Source organism: Papaver somniferum, chromosome 4 (assembly GCF_003573695.1).
Source record: "Papaver somniferum cultivar HN1 chromosome 4, ASM357369v1, whole genome shotgun sequence".
Taxonomy (NCBI): domain Eukaryota; kingdom Viridiplantae; phylum Streptophyta; class Magnoliopsida; order Ranunculales; family Papaveraceae; genus Papaver; species Papaver somniferum.
In genome coordinates, this window is record NC_039361.1 from 18,806,525 (window position 1) to 18,826,124 (window position 19,600).

Here is a 19,600-nt window from a genome sequence, read left to right on the forward strand (position 1 = left end):
GGGAAATTAAGCACATTCTGGAGAAGACGGTCAACCCGTCCAGGAAAGATTGGTCATTGAGATTTAATGATGCTTTGTGGGCCTATAGAACAGCTTATAAGACACCAATTGGCATGTCCCCCTATCGTCTAGTGTATGGAAAGCCGTGCCATCTACCTGTGGAATTAGAACATCGTGCCTACTGGGAAATCAAAGAGCTGAACTTCTCTCTGGACGAAGCTGGAATTCAAAGGAAACTCCAACTCAACGAGTTGGAAGAATTGAGAAATGAGGCTTATGATAGTGCCAAGTTATATAAGCAGAAGATGAAGATGTTTCATGATAAGCGTATTCTGCGCAAATCCTTCACTCCTGGTCAGAAAGTTTTGCTGTATGACTCTCGATTACATCTTTTTCCGGGAAAACTGCGTTCCAGATGGAAGGGTCCGTACCTAGTACGCACAGTTTTTCCTCATGGAGCTGTAGAGCTGGAGGATGTTTCCAACAAGAACGTTTTCAAAGTCAACGGGCAGAGATTAAAACCACTCCTTGAACCATTCCCACCCGACATTGAAACAACCAACCTGGAGGACCCGGTGTATGTGGACTAAACTGGTCCACTCTTTCCCTAAATAACCAAAAAGTTTTCCAAATGTTTCCCTAAAAACCAAAATTTTTCTTTTTCCCACCAAAACCAAATGTCTCCCGACAAAACCAAATTTTTCCCAAAAAGTCCAATCCCATTAAAAACCAAATTTTCTTGGAGATAATGTGTTAGTTAAATTTCCTTTTGTATATATTTTGTGCTCATCCATTGTGACTCCGAATATGTTGGAGTTTTGCCTTGGATAACGGAGTTTTAATCGAGCTTTCGCCGAAATCGGGTATTCTCTCTCCTTTTACTCTACTCAACTTGATCCTCTTCATATGTTGTATTATAATTTTGTTCATATTTTGAAACATTGAGGACAATGTTTAGTTTAGGTTTGGGGGTATAGAGTAGATACCACGATAATATGCCATAATTGAAAACGAACTCCTTCTCTTTTGAAAAAAAAAATGAAAAAAATGAAAAATGAAAATAAAAAATTAAAAAATGAAAAATCATAAAAATGGAGCTCATTTACCTTGAAATGTTGACTCTTGTGCAAATATGTAATTATTAGGAGTCTTAGTCTAGATATTTAGGCACCCTGATTCTAGCACAATTCACATAGTGATAAGAAATTTGCACGCGCACGATCTACCAATACATGTATGGCCTCGATCTTCAAGGTGTTTGATAGGAAGTTACGATTGCCAATCACTTTAGAATACTGAACGAAACTTGACTAGCTTGTTCTTTGGTTGGTTGGGATAGAAGGTGGAGGTTACATTAAGAAAGACAACCATCGAATTTAACTGGGTGCATCAAAAAGGGCTACCTCTTGCAAAGTGTCATGTAATCTTTTGTTTCCTTTTGTATATGTATCAAAAGTGTTTCCGTAGTTAAAAAAAAAAAAAAAAAATCATCAAGTATTTATCAATTCCATTCTCTCTTGTTCCAAAAATAAAAAGAGAATAGTCAATGTAAATAAGAGTCATGTAAATAGTCATTTTGTTGTTTTATTGTAATAAGCAAGGAGGGTGTATGCCATTGATGTACAACGCGAGTAATTGTGAAATACCTCCAACTCATTCACAATTCTCGTAAAGTCCGGACAGCTAGCTAGATTTCGACCTCAGTTCTTAGCCTGAGAAACTATCTCTTGGTGATTAGTAGTCATAACTTCAGATCTTTCTTTACACATGTGTAGATACACTTTACACTCTTATCACATGTCTTTTTTTGTTATCAGTGCTAGGATTGTGCCTTTGACAGCTAGATTGACATCTCCATTTTGCTGTGAGCTAAAACTGTTTTGCACATGTCACATTTGATGGAATCTGAGCTTATATTTTGACCTAGAACTTTGTAGGTACGTTCTAAGCAAACCTTCACGAGACTTCAACTCGTCCACTAGGGACACTTAGTGGTTTAAAAGGCTTAGTGCATACGCTAAATGCATTCGAGAGACCAGCGACAGTGGTATAGGTAGGATTTCCTTAGTTTTGTTTTACTTGAGGACAAGTAAAATTCAGGTTTGGGGGTATTTGATGAGTGCCAAATATTGTATATATTTATCCCTTTTTGTTGGCATTTTAACTCATCTTTTGTGCATTAATTCTACATATTATCCCATATTCTGTATTTTCAATGTTTTCAAGAATAAATATTTTTATTAATTAATTTTGCATTTTTAGGTAATAAATAAAGTTCGGATGAGTCGTGGAGCGAAAAGAGCAGAAAAGTAGTGAAAAGCCGGGAGGAATTACGCAAGGAAGCCGCGAAGAATGTTGTGCACAAGACCAAGAGGGTAGAAATGGGCTCAAGAAGGAGGAATTGTTCTTAAAGAAGTTATGGGCCTGGCATACCCAAGGCCCAAAACCCTTTCTCAAACCCATTTCCACTACCCAAGCCCGTATCGGATTTCAGCCGTCAGATTGAAGCATCTCAGCATCCTACGGTCGCTCCATCATCGCACATCAAACTCCGAAGCTCCCGCTTTACATCGCAACGCCGATCTCCATCTTGGGCCGTCCTTTTCGTTGCATTCCTCCATCCGACGGTCGCTACCCACAGCCTCCCATCTCATCGTTGGATCCACCTACCATCGTCACATCCTACGGATCAGCTCGCCAAACATCGAATCAGATGTTCCCGCTTCACACCCTAGCACCGATGCCTATACTACCACCCAAACACCTCCTTCTTCCCAAAACTTCATCTCCTTCTCCCGACAGTTGCAGAGCTCTGCAACTCCACCACCTCCCCTCTCTGCCGCTGTCACTTCCGTCACCACCACCAGTTCCATCACTGCCACTACTATCTCTTCACCGACAACACCCCCATATCCCTAGCCTAGTTATTTTCTTCTCCTCACAACCTCTGAAACCCTAGGTTTTGGGGTGAGTAAAATAACTCGAAATTAGGGGACAATAGGAGCAGAGGAAGAGCATCAAGGACTAGAGGAGGCATGGGTCGAGCAGATTTTGGGAGTTTGTAAGTTAAATTTTGTGTAATTTAAAAAAACCCTAATTTTCTGATTTGGGGATTTACAATTAGGGTTAGTGTTCTGGTATAAATTGTACACTGTGTAACATTGTGAAAAAAGAGGGAGGAGACCCAAGTTTAATTTCAGTAAGAATTTTCTCTATCAATTGGTTTTTGTTCTGTGTTCTGTCCCTGTAGCTTTTCTCCATGTATAATAACCCTCTTAGTATCATGTTAGGCTCTCTAACTATGAACTAAACATCTTAACTGGGGCTAAGATGAAACCCTTAGCCTGAATGCTAATTTGTGTGCTGATGTGCTGCTGTTTATGCCAAGATAATTGTGTAAGATGAATTTTTGTTGATGAATACATGTTGCTTTCACCTAGAATGTCAAGCATCCTAGGTAGTTAGAATTCCTCTATGTTTGTTCACTGACTCTACATTGCTTGTTATTGTGTTTGATTAGTTGTGCTTTAAACAGACAACTAATGCTTGCCTTGATTTAGTGATTGGAGGTAATTTATCTATTCAAAGAAACTAAAGTAGTTCATTGGTTCACATGCTAGTATGGGCTGAGAGGTGAATTCTCAACCCTAGTTTCCATTCACCTGATTCACCATATCCTTATTACTGTTCAGAAATTTTCCCCTCCTCATTTGCTTGTTCATCTTCAGTTCTCTGTGTAACCTTGCTTCAATTTCCATGATTGAATTAGTGTAATGCTCTGCCTACAAATCTGCATGTTCAGTTAATATAAATGATTAGTGTTAATGATTAATGATTAATGTTGAATGAGTAGTCAGTGATTAATGCATCAGAAATAAATGCTGTGTTGACTTTGATGTTAGTAGAAATCCAATGCTAGCCTGAAGTTAATGCCATGAATGTTTTGAGTTCAGTTTGATAGTTATGATTGGTACAAGTTAATGTTAGTTCTGTTTAATGTTAGTGAAAAAATAAATGTTAGTTTGACTTGTCCGATTAGTAATCTGCCCTGGTTAGTGTAATCAGTTAGAAATTGGTTACAATAAGAAAAATAGCACTTGCACCCCCTTGTCCCTGTGGAACTGACCTGTGCTTGCCCTGTGTTGCTTGCCGACACTGTGCACTTGCAGTTAGAATTTTTAGGATCATTTCTAGTCCCAACAGAAAGTTCCTCATTTGCAGGGGGATCTGCAAACTCGTAATGTGAAGGAAAAGGGATTTGGTACTGAGAACAGAGCTCGCCCACTTATTCTTTAAGAGTCGCATCACGTATGCGAATATCATCATTAGTCAGATTGGAAACAGTGTCCTTGAGCTTTTTCTTGAGACAACTATACTTGGTATTACGAGCATCAAGCCTGGTTTCCAACCTTTGAATTTCAGCCTGAGATTTCGTCTGCAGACTTTCAATATATCGCAGATAATTCTTCTCCTTTCAAGAAATTCCTTCTCAGAAGCCGCGAAGAGAAAAGAGCAAAAGTTATAGTCATACATGGCTTAAGAAATAAAGCAGAAGCAGAGGCATAAAGCAAACAGGAAACCTTCTTTTCCGGAAATGATGGTTTCGACCAGGGAGTCATAGTCAGATTTTAAACTAACGCTTGAAGCCAACTCCAGTATAGCATTATCAAGGACTCTAGCAGCCCATGCGAACTCAACATCACTCTCAATCAGAAGACGAGAGCGAATTTCATTCTCACGAGCGAGAAGAGCATTCTTCTTACTTAGGGCACGATCCCTTTCTATATGGACTTCGAGTAAAGCCTCGTGAAATTCCTTCAAAGCCTCAGCACCATTTCCAATCACCCGATCTTTCTCAGTGATAAGTGTGTCCCTTTTTATTTCTAAAATGTTAATTTTCTGCTTATACTCATGAGTACGACGTTGAAGATTCTTACTACAAACTAGCATCGACATATGATCACAAATAAGGGCTTCATATTTTTGTCTTAATCCTCCCAACTAAGATTCTCTAGACCACGCATGGGTAAATTGTCCACTGAGGCATTAAGAAGTTCTAGAAGGACATCATTGTCATCAGGAAGCCTAGCCGCCTCTTCGGTCAGATTATAAAGTTATGCAAGTATAAGTGGTAGAAAAAACATGAAGATAAAACGAAGACAATAAGGCATGAGGGAGCAAAGAGAAACACACCAATTAGTTGACTGTTTCTCCGATAAAGAGTATCTGCCTCTTCTGTTTTATTCGACAGTTCACCCTTGAGCCTCGCACACTCGACCTCTAAGGATTGGTTCTTCCTTTGCGAGTCGGAGGCAACTGCATGGGAAGTTCCCTCCGCCTATGAAGGCAAGATAACAAAAGAATTCAATCAAAATATGAAGGAGGAATGTCAACCTAGAACTCGCCCAAAAAAAAAAGAAGAAGGGTACAATATACCATGGAGACCATGGAAAACAAGAATTCAGGAGATATAGCTGAGGCAGATCCTCGCAGAGATTCATCACTCAGCGTGGGAGCATCACATATGGTTGAGATCATCTGGCATGTGCGAATTAAATTCTCATCGCCAACAGCTGTGAAGGGGTATTTGAAGATTTGAGATAGCTGACTCATGGGAGAAGTTGAAGAAGATACATCGGGGAATGGCAACTCATTTCCCTGAAGACGAGGAACTGAAGAAGTAGGGGAAGAGGTAGTAGAAGTAATCTTTCTCTTCTTGTTGGGATTATTCTTCTTTTTGACATTCTTCGAGGAAGATTTGGAAGCAAGAACCTTGCCTTTAGCCTTCGCAGAGTAGAAACCTCCTCCTCGCCACCAGCAGAATCTTCATCATCAGAGCCCTCGATATTTAGTTCATCCACCTTCGCACACAGATGAAGATAAGAAACATAGGCAACAATATTGTTAAAGAGAAATTAAAGGGTATTTCTTACTTCATCAGTGATCGAACGTAGTGCGTTTAGTGTGCTTTGCCTCCCATGAATCTTAAAATCTTTCTTCAACTTGGCAATCTGGAGGTGAGAAAATTAATGAATAAGCGAAGAAAAGAAAATAAATGAAGTAAAACTAATGAATGAACAAAAACATACCACATCAGCTCGTTCAGGCCAGTAGAATACCCAAGGGGAACAAGTGGAAAAACCCTCAGGGAGAGGATTTACCGATTTATCAGCACCAAAACCAGTAATGAAAGGACCCTCAAGAATGACAGGATAAACATCCCAGCGATTATCATTAGAGTTATGTGCGGTGCGATTAGACTTATCATTAAAATCAACATCTCGCATAATCTTCTTATCCTCTGCGATGCCATCTTTCCTGACCAGACGAACGGCCCAGTGAGATGATTCACTCTTCATGATAGCGACCTTGTAATTTTCAAAGAAGCTCTCAACTGTATAATCAGGAGGATTAATTTCTATCTCGGCATATGCGGGATTCCTGTATTCTTTAGGGTAGATGAATCATAATCCAGCCGCACGACGAGCAAATTCCCATATAATTCGGATATAATCCCCACTCAACTGGAAGATTGCACGCTTGAAATCAACATGAGATAACATTTGGTAAAATAGAGGAACTCGCGGGTTAAAGAGAGGAATGGGGAGTCCAGCGAGAAGCTGTCCTACGGAAAGGATGATCTTTTGATCATTCACTGATCAGTTTCAAACCATTTAGGGTTAAGTGTCAAGGTAGGTCCTGATAAAGGAGGAGTGGATAATTTAAAACCTTTATCTCTGAGTTCAACTTCAAGCCTCTAAAAATCTTGTACCATTCTCCACCCTGCTTTATGCCCCATTGATTGCTCTAGCAGAAGGGGATTATAAATATCAAAGTTGATTAAGATGATCAAAAAAGCGAAGTAATATGAGAATGGAAGAACAACAATGAGAAAATAAAGTTGCAGAGGTCGAAGGAGGAGGGAAGAGAGTAAGAAAAAGAGAAAGAAAGTGAGAAGGGGATTATAAAGGATTTTGTTCACACCGATGAAAATTCGCTTTTATGAAAGCATAAATGGGTGAAAAGATGTGAAGAGATGGTTGCAGATATCAGTCATAACGTGTCCAAAAATAAGACGAGGAAAGCGACACGTGGAGTAATTGAGACCGAGATCTCGGAGTATTGTCAGTTAAAGAATATGGACAGTTGAGGGGGTGCGAAAGTCATCATGTAAAGGAGCGAAAGTACCTAAGAAATTTTTTTCTCTCATCGCTCTTTCCAAAATAAAGATCGATAAGAGAAGAGGAAAAATATAGGTGTAAAATATCGGACATATGAATAATCATGCGAGACAACTGAGTTACTAAGGAGCGAACGTAGTTCACACATAACATATCTTAAATGACGGAATCAATGACGTCACAAAGTCACGAGTAAAGTGTGAGAGCTGTACGAAGTTGAGGAGCACGTGCGAGAAGACCAGATACATGGGTGCGAAGACATCGCATGGTAGATCCGAAAATAGGGGCTTTCTTAGATGTCCTCCACTATGTAAAATCCCTATATATAGGACCAACCACTCTTGTGGCAGAGAGAGAGATCTTTTTGAGAGCGGAGATAGAGCTTAGGAGAGATAAAGTTATTTGTTTCCCAAGTTAGGGTTTTATCTATCATCTTTGTATTGATTTCTATACTTAATAAAACTATTTTCAAGTGTTCTTCATAATGTCTTCTTAGTTTGATAGATAGATTGTTAAAGGGGTGTAGTAGTAGGATTTTCTAGTACTACAAGCTTTAAATTCTCTAAAGATCTTAACCCCAAACCAGATTTTTCTTTATTAACAGAAAACCAGACTCATTTGATACAATGAAGCTTTTTCTGATTTCTAGAATGACCCCGCCAGAAATTTCTAATGGTTTGAGAAAGCTTGTTAAGAATGTGTTTGGGTACAAATGAAGTAGACATGTAAAAAAAGAGGGACGAGAGCTAAGACAGATTGAATTAAAGTTTTCCTAAGAACATGTTTCTTCCACCATGCTAATTTTGTATCATACTTGTCAATAAGAAATGCGTAGGAATTACAAGGCAGTGCATAAAGCAATAGGTCTAAAGTCAGATGGCCTTTCAGGATTTTTTATTTTTGGTACATGAGAATGGCATGTATGGTTGAGGCCAGTATGGATTGAGGAGTACCTGAAACAATCTTGAATAAATTCAACAATACCCTAATAATTTTTGTAGAAGTAGGCTGGGTGACCATCCGGGCCTGGAGTGCTAGTAGGAGCCATTGCTTTGATGATGGAGAAGCTCTCATTCGAAGATGGAATTGCTCCTAGATGACTGCATTCAACTGGAGAAATGGATGAGTTAGCGGTATCAAGAGGAAAAAGATTCACAGCTAAAGAGTTATCTTAAGTAAAGAACTTATGAAAGTGATAGACTAAAATTCTTTTTATTCATCAAATTCTAAGTACCAAACTCCAGATTCATTTTTAGAGCAAGAATTGTATTTTTTTTGTTCTCCTACGAAGAACAGCAAGGCGAAATGGTTAAGATTTTTTATCACGGTTAGAGCAGTTCCTATGGCAATGAACAAAAATAAAAATTTGTTGAGCGCGTGGATGAACAAACTGCATTCTCCACTATGAGAAACCAGGCAAAATGAACAAATCTGATATTTTGGGGTCCCGCTATTGATTTTATTAACATAAACTAATAAGAGTTAGGTCCCACTAATGATTTTATTCATATAAATTAATAAGAGTTTGGTCCCACATATTATTTAACTAATAAAATAAATAATAAAAAATAAACGATAACTATAATAATCAGGTTTTGGAGAGAGAATATGTGAGGGGCGATCTTCCTTCTGACTCCAGCGATCTTCCCTCCAACTCCAGCGATCTTCCTTCCAACTCCGCGTCTATGACACGATCGCCCGACTTTACCACAGACGCGCGCTGGATGTTCCGACTCAATGTTCAAAGCATCAGATTTGTTGATTTGAACATCCATTTTTCATGTTTGTTCATTCCATAGTGGGATCAAAATGAACAAACTCTGAGTTTGTTCATTCCATAGGAACTGCTCTTAGGGACCATTTAAAAATGATTCGGTTGCTACCAAAATAATTTGTCCCTCTTAATTAGATCTTCAACCTTGCGTCTCATGATTCTCTCACCCTGTCTAAATTCTGTCAGGTCAACATTAGCCTGTAGCTCCACTAGTTTTTGTTTAGCTTCTTCCATTTATCTTGATATGTGCCCAAAAATTTTCCTACTCCGTTTGGTGAGATGATTGCTTAGAGTGAGTAGTAGTTTGTTGGATTTGCCACCTTGACTGTTTTCCCAGCTGCCATTTCTTTCATCTATGAGTTGTGGTCATTGTTAATTCTGGGAAGATAAGAACTATCGTTTCTTGAAAAATCAACCTCCAAGAAGAATTGCACAAAGCTCTGTCTAATATTTTGTTAGGGTATGACCCCAACTCGTCATAATCCCATGGGTATAACTCAACTCGAAAAACCAGTTGACTAGATGAGGGATCCCATTGACTTATAAACTACCAATTAAGCCCCATCTACCAATGTGGGACTAAGGTCCCAACATCCCGCCACGCTTCCAGACTAAACTTCTTCGTTGGCCCACTCTATCGACACTGGTCGGACGGTAGCCCTTTCTCTTATGGCGGCTCCACTCACCTACCAGTATTCAGTTCTGGTGGCAACTACGCCCATACATAGGTGCCCCTACACTTTAGTCTAGCCTATAGGTCACCCCTTCCATGGAGCGGGCATGGACCGTGGTGGTTGGCTCTGATACTAAATGTTAGGGTACGACCCCAACTCGTCATAAGCCCATGGGTAGAACTCTACTCGAAAACCGGTTGACTAGATGAGGGATCCCATTGACTTATAAACTACCCATTTTATCCCCATCTACCAATGTGGGACCAAGGTCCTAACATGATGTTGCCACACCAACACCGTTTACCCTGTTTTTTCCATATTTATTAGATTTACTTACTGCTAGTTCATTCCAGACTTAGGTTTTTCTTAATTTAGTTTCTGAAGTGTGTTTTCCTAATTTAGTTTCAACTGTTTTATTTAGATGTTGCTTGAATTAGGATTTGCTAGCCTATATATATATCTCTTTGTTGTAGAACATATTTCTCATTCAATACAATTCAAATTATTAAGCTTGTCTTAATCGGTGGCTAATCCCCAATCAAAGGATTCAATCTTTTCTCATAGTTTTGGTAGAAATCCATTAGTTTTGGTGTAGGATCCTAACATCTGGCCAAACTGAAGTTACAAACCGTACATTGGAATGTTATCTTCGTTGTTTTGGTAGTCAGAAACCTCATGACCGGTGTCGATGGCTACCATGGGTTGAATGGTGGTATAACACAGCTTTCCACTCTGCCATTCAAATGACTCCATTTGAAGCTTTATACAGTAGACCACCACCAACCATTTCTGCCTATTTGCCTGGTACCACCGCTGTTAATGTTGTGGACTTATCTCTAAGAGCTAGAGATCGCACTTTGCATCTTCTCAAACACCATTTACATGTTGCTCAAGATAGTATGAAGTTTTACACTAATGCACATCGCACAGAGAAGAGTTTTGATGTAGGAGATTGGGTATTTCTTCGTTTACAACCTTACCGTCAAACAACAGATGCTAGTTAATCTTATTCCAAACTATCTCCACTGTTTTATGGTCTGTACCGTGTGTTAGAGAAGATTGGAAGCGTTGCTTATAAACTGGACTTGCCTTATCATTTCCGTATTCATCCTGTTTTTCATGTTTCGCTCTTGAAACTCAAACTGGGAGCTAATGTTACTGTTGATGTTTCCCTCCCTACTACTATTGACCATTTTGAATGGGTGCCCAAATCAATTTTGAGAAGAGGGATGTTCAAGCGTAATAACCGTGCAGTCACGCGTTGGTTGATTAAGTGGCAGGATCGCCCGTTGATGAAGCTACTTGGGAGGATGCTAATGAATTTCTACTCTGATTTCAGACTTTGAGGCTTGAGGACAAGCCATGTTTCCAGGGGGAAGGGATGTTGCGACACCAACACCGTTTACCCTATTCTTTCCATATTTATTAGATTTCCTTATTGCTAGTTTATTCCAGACTTAGGTGTTTTCTTAATTTATATAGTTTCTGCAGTGTGTTTTCCTAATTTAGTTTCAACTGCTTTATTTAGATGTTGCTTGAATTAGGATTTGCTAGCCTATATATATATATATATATATATATATATATAATGTATAACAGATTTCTCATTCAATACAATTCAAATTATTAAGCTTGTCTTAATTGGTGGCTAATCCCCAATCAAAGGATTTTTATCTTTTATCATAGTTTTGGTAGAAATCCATTAGTTTTGGTGTAGGTTCCTAACATCTTTTGAATATGGGTTCACGGAGAGTGGCATTATCTGACCATGTAAAGGCAGGGCCTGCATATCCTAAATCAATAATATCTCTGTCATGAACCATCTGAAGAGTCTAGAAGAGCATTAAGGTCTCCAATAATGTAGTAAGGATTACTGATTGTTGCAACCAAATTAGAGATGTGCTTGTTCTGAGTTGGAGGACCATAAATGCAGAGAAGACTGCATCTTGGCAAATTAAAATGTTCTCCAATTGATCAGTGGTTTTATTCGCAGAGATGACAGTCAGGTCAATTGCATCATTCCGAAGCAGCATTAGACCACCACTAAAACCCAATAGCAGAGACATAATGGAAATTTTTAAAATTGAGCACATTGCAAACTCGAACCTATGAGCACTGGATGTTAACATCTCGATACATTTGTACTCAGTACTATAATTGAAAAATAATGCACAAAACAATCACCTTTCCCTCCATCAATCACATAGTGCAATAATTTCACGAATCACGAGTACTATAGGTATGCAACCACATCCATTCACAATTACAGTAAACATGGAACAAAATATTGAGTAAAATTCTAGTTCCCTATTCCCTTGGTCACACATCAGATTAAATCTACTCTTCTTGTCATCAAATTACCAATACATATGTTATTATGAATACAGTTATGGTTATTCCTAAAATGTATATAAGTTCATGCATACACCACAATATCAAGAATTATTTAATTGTCATTTCTATAATTTATCAGAGACTATGGGATCGCATAAACTTTCCTCAAGATATGTTAGCAACTCGATCGATTCCTTAGGTTGAAGCTCCTTAAATTATCAAGTCTGCCTGCACTTGTGGTATTATTTCCTCTCTACTAATTTCCTCCTATCTCTTCTCTGTTTAATCTCCACACTAATATTGTAAACCCTATTCCCGTAAAAGGAATATACATAAATTCTACTAACCCTACTTATTAATATTAAGTCAAAATTTTAGGGTCAACTAAGCAAAACACCCTTAATTGATGTGGGGTACCTACCAATAACTAAAGAGACAAGTACCTTGTTCTTCTAGTATAATTTTGTATAGGGAAGGAAAATACAATCGATGGTTATTACAGTCTACCCCACTAAAAAAAGGATTCTGTCCCCGGAATCAGATTTACCTCGTTATTAAAAAGATGCGGGTGAGAACGACGAATAACATTCTCAAGCTCCCAAGAAGCTTCTCGCTCGTCTTGTGGATTCCATTGCACTTTTACAAATGGTATTGCGCGAGATCGTAGTTGTCTTACTTGTTGCTCCACAATACGAATTGGCTTGTCTTCAACAGTGGCATCTGGTTTGACAACCAACTCACTAAGTTCTGCTTGTTGGGACCGCTCTTCGTCTACTAAATGTCTACAAAGCATAGAAGCATGAAAAACGCCGTGCACTCTAGACAATTGCGGTGGTAACTCTAACTGGTATGCCACGTTTCCAATCTTCTTAGTTATAGAAAAAGGTACAACGAACCTAGGAGATAACTTACCCTTCTTCCCAAACCTCATTACTCCCTTCATATGAGACACCTTGAGTAATACCTCATCTCCAACTCAGGAGGTAACGATCGACGCTTCCTATCTGCATAACTTTTCTGCTTACTCTGAGCTTTACGAAGACAATCCTTAAACAATAAGATTTTCTCTGTAGTTAGTTGAACCAAATCGGGTCCCAAAAATCTCTTTTCACCTACTTCTACCCAACACGACGGTGAACGACAAGGTCTTCCATAAAGAGTTTCAAAAGGAGCCATACCAATGCTCGAATGATAACTATTATTGTAAGCAAATTGTACCCACGGTAAGTATTCATCCCAATTTCCTTGGAAATCTAGAACATACGCTCGAAGCATATACGATTAACTCTCTCTGTCTGACCATCAGTCTGAGGATGAAATGAAGTACTCGGATCCAACTATGAACCCATAGCTTGTTGAAATCCTCCAAAAAATTTGGAAGTGAATTGAGCTCCCCTATCAGAAAAAATTGAGACTGGCACTCCATGCAATACGTTAATCTTCTCTACATAGAGCTTGCATAATCTATCTACGATGTAGGTAGTATGCACTGGTAAAAAGTGTGTCGACTTTGTCAACCGATCCACTATTACCCAAATAGAGTCATGTCCTCTCTTTGATCTCGGTAGTCCAACTATAAAATCCATGGATATATTATCCCATTTTCATTCTGGTATTGGGAGTGGTTGTAATTCTCCAGGTGGATTTTGATGTTCAATCTTAACTTGCTGACAAGTTCGACATTTAGAAACGTATTCTGCAATATCTCGCTTCATACTTTTCCACCAAAACTGTCTATGCAAATCCTTATACATTTTGGTAGCTCCAGGATGGATAGTGTAGCGACTACGGTGAGCTTCATCTAATACCTCATGTCTCAACTGGGCGTCTACGGGTACACATAACCGACCTCGAAGTCGAAGCCCACCATCCATCCCTACATCAAAATCTTCACTTAAGTCTCCGGCTCCAAGTAATTTTTCACACCACTCATCCTTGGATTGAGCCTGAATAATACGGCTAATAAGTGTCGGTTGTACCACAAGATTACCCAAAAATGCCTGAGAAGTGGAAAAATTCCTAATGATTAATTCAAACTCAGCAACTGTCTCCAACATCTTAAACTCTTCAACCATCATGGAAGCTAACAAACCCCTTGGTTTTCTGCTCAAGGCATCAGCTACAACATTCGCCTTACCAGGGTGACATTGTAAGCCAAAATTATAATCATTGATGAGCTTCATCCATCGACGTTGTCTCATATTCAAATCCTTCTGGAAAACAGATACTTGAGACTCTTATGATCAGACAAAAGCTCAAATCTCTCGCCATGCAAGTAATGACGCCACAACTTTAGAGCAAAAACTACCGCTGCCAACTCCAAGTCATGGGTTGGATAATTCTTCTCATGGAAACGCAATTGCCTAGACGCATAGGCAATAACCTTACCTTCCTGCATCAAAACACATCTCAATCCCAGAAGTGAGGCATCTGTGTAAACCACAAGATCCTTTCCTTCTTCAGGTAAGGTCAAAACTGGTGCCGAAGTAAGCTTAGTCTTAAGCTCCCGAAAAGCGTCATCACACTTAGAATCCCAAAAAAACGGTACTCCCTTCCTAGTTAGCTTAGTAATTGGTCCCGCAATTCCAGAAAAATCCTTAATAAAACGACGGTAATACCCAGCTAAACCAAGAAAACTTCGAATCTCTGAAACCGTTGCAGGTGGTTTCCAACTCAACACTGCCTCAATCTTGGAAGGGTCTACAGAAATTCCGGACTCAGATATCACATGCCCTAAAACTTAACTGATTGTTGCCAAAATTCACATTTCAAAAACTTTGCAAACAACTGATGCTCTCTCAAAGTCTGCAACATTAAACTTAAGTGTTCCTCGTGTTCTTCCCGAGTCTTAGAGTACACAAGAATGTCATCAATAAAAATAATAACAAACCGATCAAGAAAACCTCTAAATACTCGATTCATCAAGTCCATAAACATTACTGGTGCATTCTTAAGCCCAGAAGGCATCACCACAAACTCATAAGAACCATAACGAGTCAGAAATGCAGTCTTGGAAATATCTTACTCTCTAACAAGAAGCTGATGATAGCCTGATCGCAAGTCGATCTTCGAAAACAATATAGCTCTTTTTAACTGGTCAAATAGATCATTAATCCTGGGTAAAGGATACTTGTTTCTTATCGTGACCTTGTTTAGTTCACGGCAATCAACACACAATCGTAAAGAACCATCTTTCTTTTTCACAAATAAAACAGGAGCACCCCATGGTGAAGAACTACGTCGAATAAATCCTTGACTTAAAAGATGGTCAATCTGAGACTTCAATTCCTACAGTTTCTTTGGATCCATTCTATAAAGAGAACGAGCAATAGGCGTCGTACCTGGTTGGAGTTCGATGCAAAACTCTACTTGCCTACTTGGAGGTAACCCAGGAACCTCTCGGAACAAATACGCAAAATCAGACACCACAGGTATACTTGCAATTTGCAGAGACTCATTATCTACTACTTCACCCTCGATATGGTTAAGGAAAGCTTCTACAAATAGGCTTCGAGATGTAGTCTTCACCACTACCTTGGATTGACACGTCTTTGCAAAAGTGATTGTCTTGTCAGCACAATCCAATTGCACAAATTAGAAGATAACCAGTCCATTTCTAATATTACATCGTAAGGAACCATCTCTAGCACATAAAGATATGTCGAATGCTCAACATCTCCAATCATAATGGGACAAGCATCAACCCTTTTGCTCAACCCTACCATACTACTAGTAAGGGTAGCAACACATAGAGGAAAATCCCATACTACCACAGAAAGATTTATCATGCGAACTAACTTAGCAGAAATGAAAGAATAAGTAGATCCGGTATCAAATAAAATACTTACAGGTTCAATTAAAATGAAGAAAGTACATCCCAAAGTAGCATTCTCTGTTTCACGAGGTTGCACGGCAAAGAGTTGACCCTGACCACGAGGCTGCACATTACGATTTGTAACCCCAATGTTTGATTGGTCATGTCTGTCTCATGTTTGAACCTTCTCTTTGGTACATTCGGATGCATTGTGCTCCTTTTCACGACAGTTATAACAATACCCTTTGGAGTTAATTGGTTTGGCGGCAGTAGCATCGCCCTCAGCTGGAATTATTGCCCTTTCATTATCTCCATTCTTCTGACCACGGTTCCCTTGATTCCAATACCCCTTTATTTTCTTCCCTGACTGATCACCTTGTTGAGTGACATTCTGGGTCTGCTAGTTCTTACCACTTCCATATTGACTCGACGAAGCCTTTGATGCACGGTCAACCTTACTCTCCTTCTTCAGGTATTCACCATCCCTCTTATGATCCAAATGGTCTTTCTCAAGTTCTCTGGCACACTCAACAGCTCTAACATATGTGTCAATCATATGATTTGTAACAATATGCCTCTGATACACAGCATTCAGACCATAAACAAACCTACGCCTATTTTTCTCTTCTGTATCTACCAGGTGAGGTACAAACATTGACAATCTTGAGTATTCAATTTCGTACTCTGTAACAGACAAGTACCCTGCTTAAATGAAAGAAACTCTCTCTCCTTAGCATTTCGAATACTCTGAGGAAAATATTTGTCATCAAATATACGAATGAAGTCTTTCCATGTCATGGTGGCATGATCCAAGCCACGTGAAGCTGAAGTCCACCAAGTATGAGCATCTCCAGTGAGCTGAAAGGTAGCTAATCTCTGCTGAAAGACTTCTGTGCAAGAAGGTCCGATGGCGCTAAAAATCTTGATCATCTCATCCTTACATTCATGGGCTATCATTGGGTTATCAGACTTTCCTGAAAATTCTTTCGGGTTCAACTTCTTGAACTGAAACTGAACCTTTCTATACCTATCTTCCTCAGTTTAGCAGGCGGTCATTGGTTCTGATGATTGTTGACTTGTCCAACATTTTTGATTCATAGCAGCAGCGACTGCTTGGGCTATTAACTGGGTCAGCTACGTCATATTCACATTCACAGTCTGATTTCCTAATTATGGTTCATCTCCATCAATGGGACCACCATTTCCGGTACCACCTTTTCCAGTACCATTACGTCTCATAGTACCACGCATTGACATTCCTATATAAGTCAATGATAATCTTAGAAAAGAATACAAATATATACTAATATTTATAAAGCATATCCAAACCGTGGATATATATAACGAAACGTCCTAGGCTCACTCCCCCTCCCCCTCCCCCTCCCAATTCCTAGAGTTACTCTAACCTAAGCTCCTGATACCAACTATAACAACCCTACTTTCCATATAACCCCAGCCGATGATTAAATAGAAAGCATTTCGTCAATTTCTTGCAAAGGGGTACATAACCCAAAGAAAACTAGGAACACAGTTTTGTTACAATTAAATATGTAGAAATTTTATTTCTTAACAAAAATAACGATGTCGTGTAATTATGGTGTTCCTGACTTCAACAATATAATCCATCCTTACATAATGTCGAACTAACAAAAGAAAATAGTAATGAAGTCTACCCAAAAAAAAAGTATCCCCACTGCCTCACAACTAAATAACGAAAGGTAAAAAAAAAACAGAAGAAGTGTAGATGTCCATCCTCAGTTAGATATCTTCAGAATATCCACCGGAACTAGAATCAATCAAACTCCTTCACGATCCCTACTACCACCTGAAAATAATCAACGGGAGTTCAACTCCAAGCAAGTTCACCCGATCACCGATTCACGGAAAATATAGAAAGAAAATTAAATAAAACATTTACTAATAAGTAGGTCACATGGAAAAAATAACAGGTGTTAATTATAAGTATATTTGTCACCACGTTAAGGAAAAAACAAAGACTTCTTAATCAGCAAACATGAGCAGTAAGTCAAATCCTCTCCCATGTTTTAAGATCCTAATTTAGTGCTTTATTAGAATATGACTGAGTTCAGAATAAATCAATGACTCTGTCACATATATATGGCTATACTCGGTTCATATATAACGGTACCTGAGAACGCATCCCCTGTATCAAATTTCCTTGTTTGGAAATGAGATTTAAGACTTACATAAAGTCAAGTTTCCTTTTTAGGAATGAAAGTGGAGACCTACATAAAGCCTCTGGATCGGTAAGATTTATCACTTAGCACATAAATCACCACCTTCAAACCCCAACTGACGTTAACAAAACTTGTTAAAATACACAGGTTAAATCCCAATGTTCTGGCTCTCGAAGCTCGGATAGCTAACAATTAAGCATATAATAATCCTTTTCACAGTCGGATATACCAGAGATAATTCAACTGAACCAATCTCATTATTTCCGTAACTATCCTATTGAGCTCATCCACTATGAATCTCCACTAATGGGTAGGAACAATACTCTAACCTCTTTGTAACTTGCAGGTTAAGAATCTCCACTAACCATTTATAATTAGTGTTCACCCAAGGTCCACCTAACTCTAAGCACTGGATGTTAACATCTCGACACATTTGGACTCGGTACTATATAACTGAAAAATAATGCACAAAGCAATCAGCTTTCCCTTCATCAATCGCATAGTGCAATAATTTCACGAGTACTGTAGGTATGCAACCACATCCATTCACAATTACAGTAAACATGGAACCTAATAAACAAATATGAATGGCTAATGCAATGAGCGACGATCACATTATGAGCCATAGATATTGAGTAACAAAAATCTAGACTAAAATTCTAGTTCCCTATTCCCTTGGTCACACATCAGATTAAATCTACTCTTCCTATCATCAAATTACCAATCCATATTCTATTATGAATTCAGCTATGGCTATTGCTAGAATGTATATAAATTCATGCATACACCACAATATCAAGAATTATTTAATTGTCATTTATACAATTTATCTGAGACTATGGGATCGCATAAACCTGCCTCAAAATATGCTACCAACTCGATCGATTCCTTAGGTTCAAGCTCTTTAAATTATCAAGTTCGCCTGCACCACTGGTATTCTTTTCTCTCTACTAATTTTCTCATATCTCTTCTCTGTTTAATCGTCGCACTAATGTAAACCTTATTCCCGTAAAAGGAATATACATAAATTATACTAACCCTACTTATTAATACTAAGTCAAAAGTTTATGGTCAACTAAGAAAAACACCCTTAATTGATATGGGGTACCTACCAATAACTGAAGAGACAAGTACCTTGTTTTTATAGTATAATTTTGTATAGGGAAGGAAAATAGAATCGATGGTTATTACAGGAGGGACTATAAGTATACCTTTATAAAAGATGGGAAAGCTTTTGTAATACGATATATAGACTCTACTCTTTAGGGAGCTAGCTTGATTACATCCACTCGAGAAAAACGGTTGGTGAATGCTAGTACAAAGTTCATTCTCTTTGTGATCCGTTCTCTTGAAGAGAAGCCGAGTAGAGTTTGTTTGAGATCCCTAACCAAACAACAAAAAGTCGACCTAGGAAGGTTGAAGATGTTTGAACCACCATTACTATATGATTATGAAGATGACAAGATGATCTTTCCACATGTGGAAAACTTGTGGTTTGATAGAGAAGAACCACTCGAAGAGTACTGCATTACGGAATGAATAGTGACTAAGACAAGACAAGAAGATAAGGACGCTTTTCTAAATGGATTTCAAGGTCAAATTCCCAGCAAGAAGAGATTGTACAG

General features: G+C 38.7%; 2 protein-coding genes across 2 annotated transcripts; both read right to left on the reverse strand.

Moving 5' to 3' along the window:
• Positions 1-11,441: 11,441 nt before the first annotated feature.
• On the reverse strand, positions 11,442-13,238 carry LOC113272107. Its single transcript, XM_026522011.1, has 3 exons — positions 12,928-13,238; positions 12,511-12,745; positions 11,442-11,537 (listed from the first exon to the last, which is right to left on the reverse strand). Exons 1-3 carry the CDS (start codon positions 13,236-13,238, stop codon positions 11,442-11,444), a joined length of 642 nt encoding a protein of 213 aa, XP_026377796.1.
• A 1,746-nt stretch (positions 13,239-14,984) lies between these two features.
• Positions 14,985-16,734, reverse strand: LOC113272108. The gene is made up of 6 exons (XM_026522012.1): positions 16,554-16,734; positions 16,189-16,461; positions 15,962-16,062; positions 15,590-15,901; positions 15,333-15,530; positions 14,985-15,251 (listed from the first exon to the last, which is right to left on the reverse strand). The coding sequence occupies exons 1-6, from the start codon at positions 16,732-16,734 to the stop codon at positions 14,985-14,987; spliced, it is 1,332 nt and encodes a 443-aa protein (XP_026377797.1).
• Between the last annotated feature and the right edge of the window lie 2,866 nt (positions 16,735-19,600).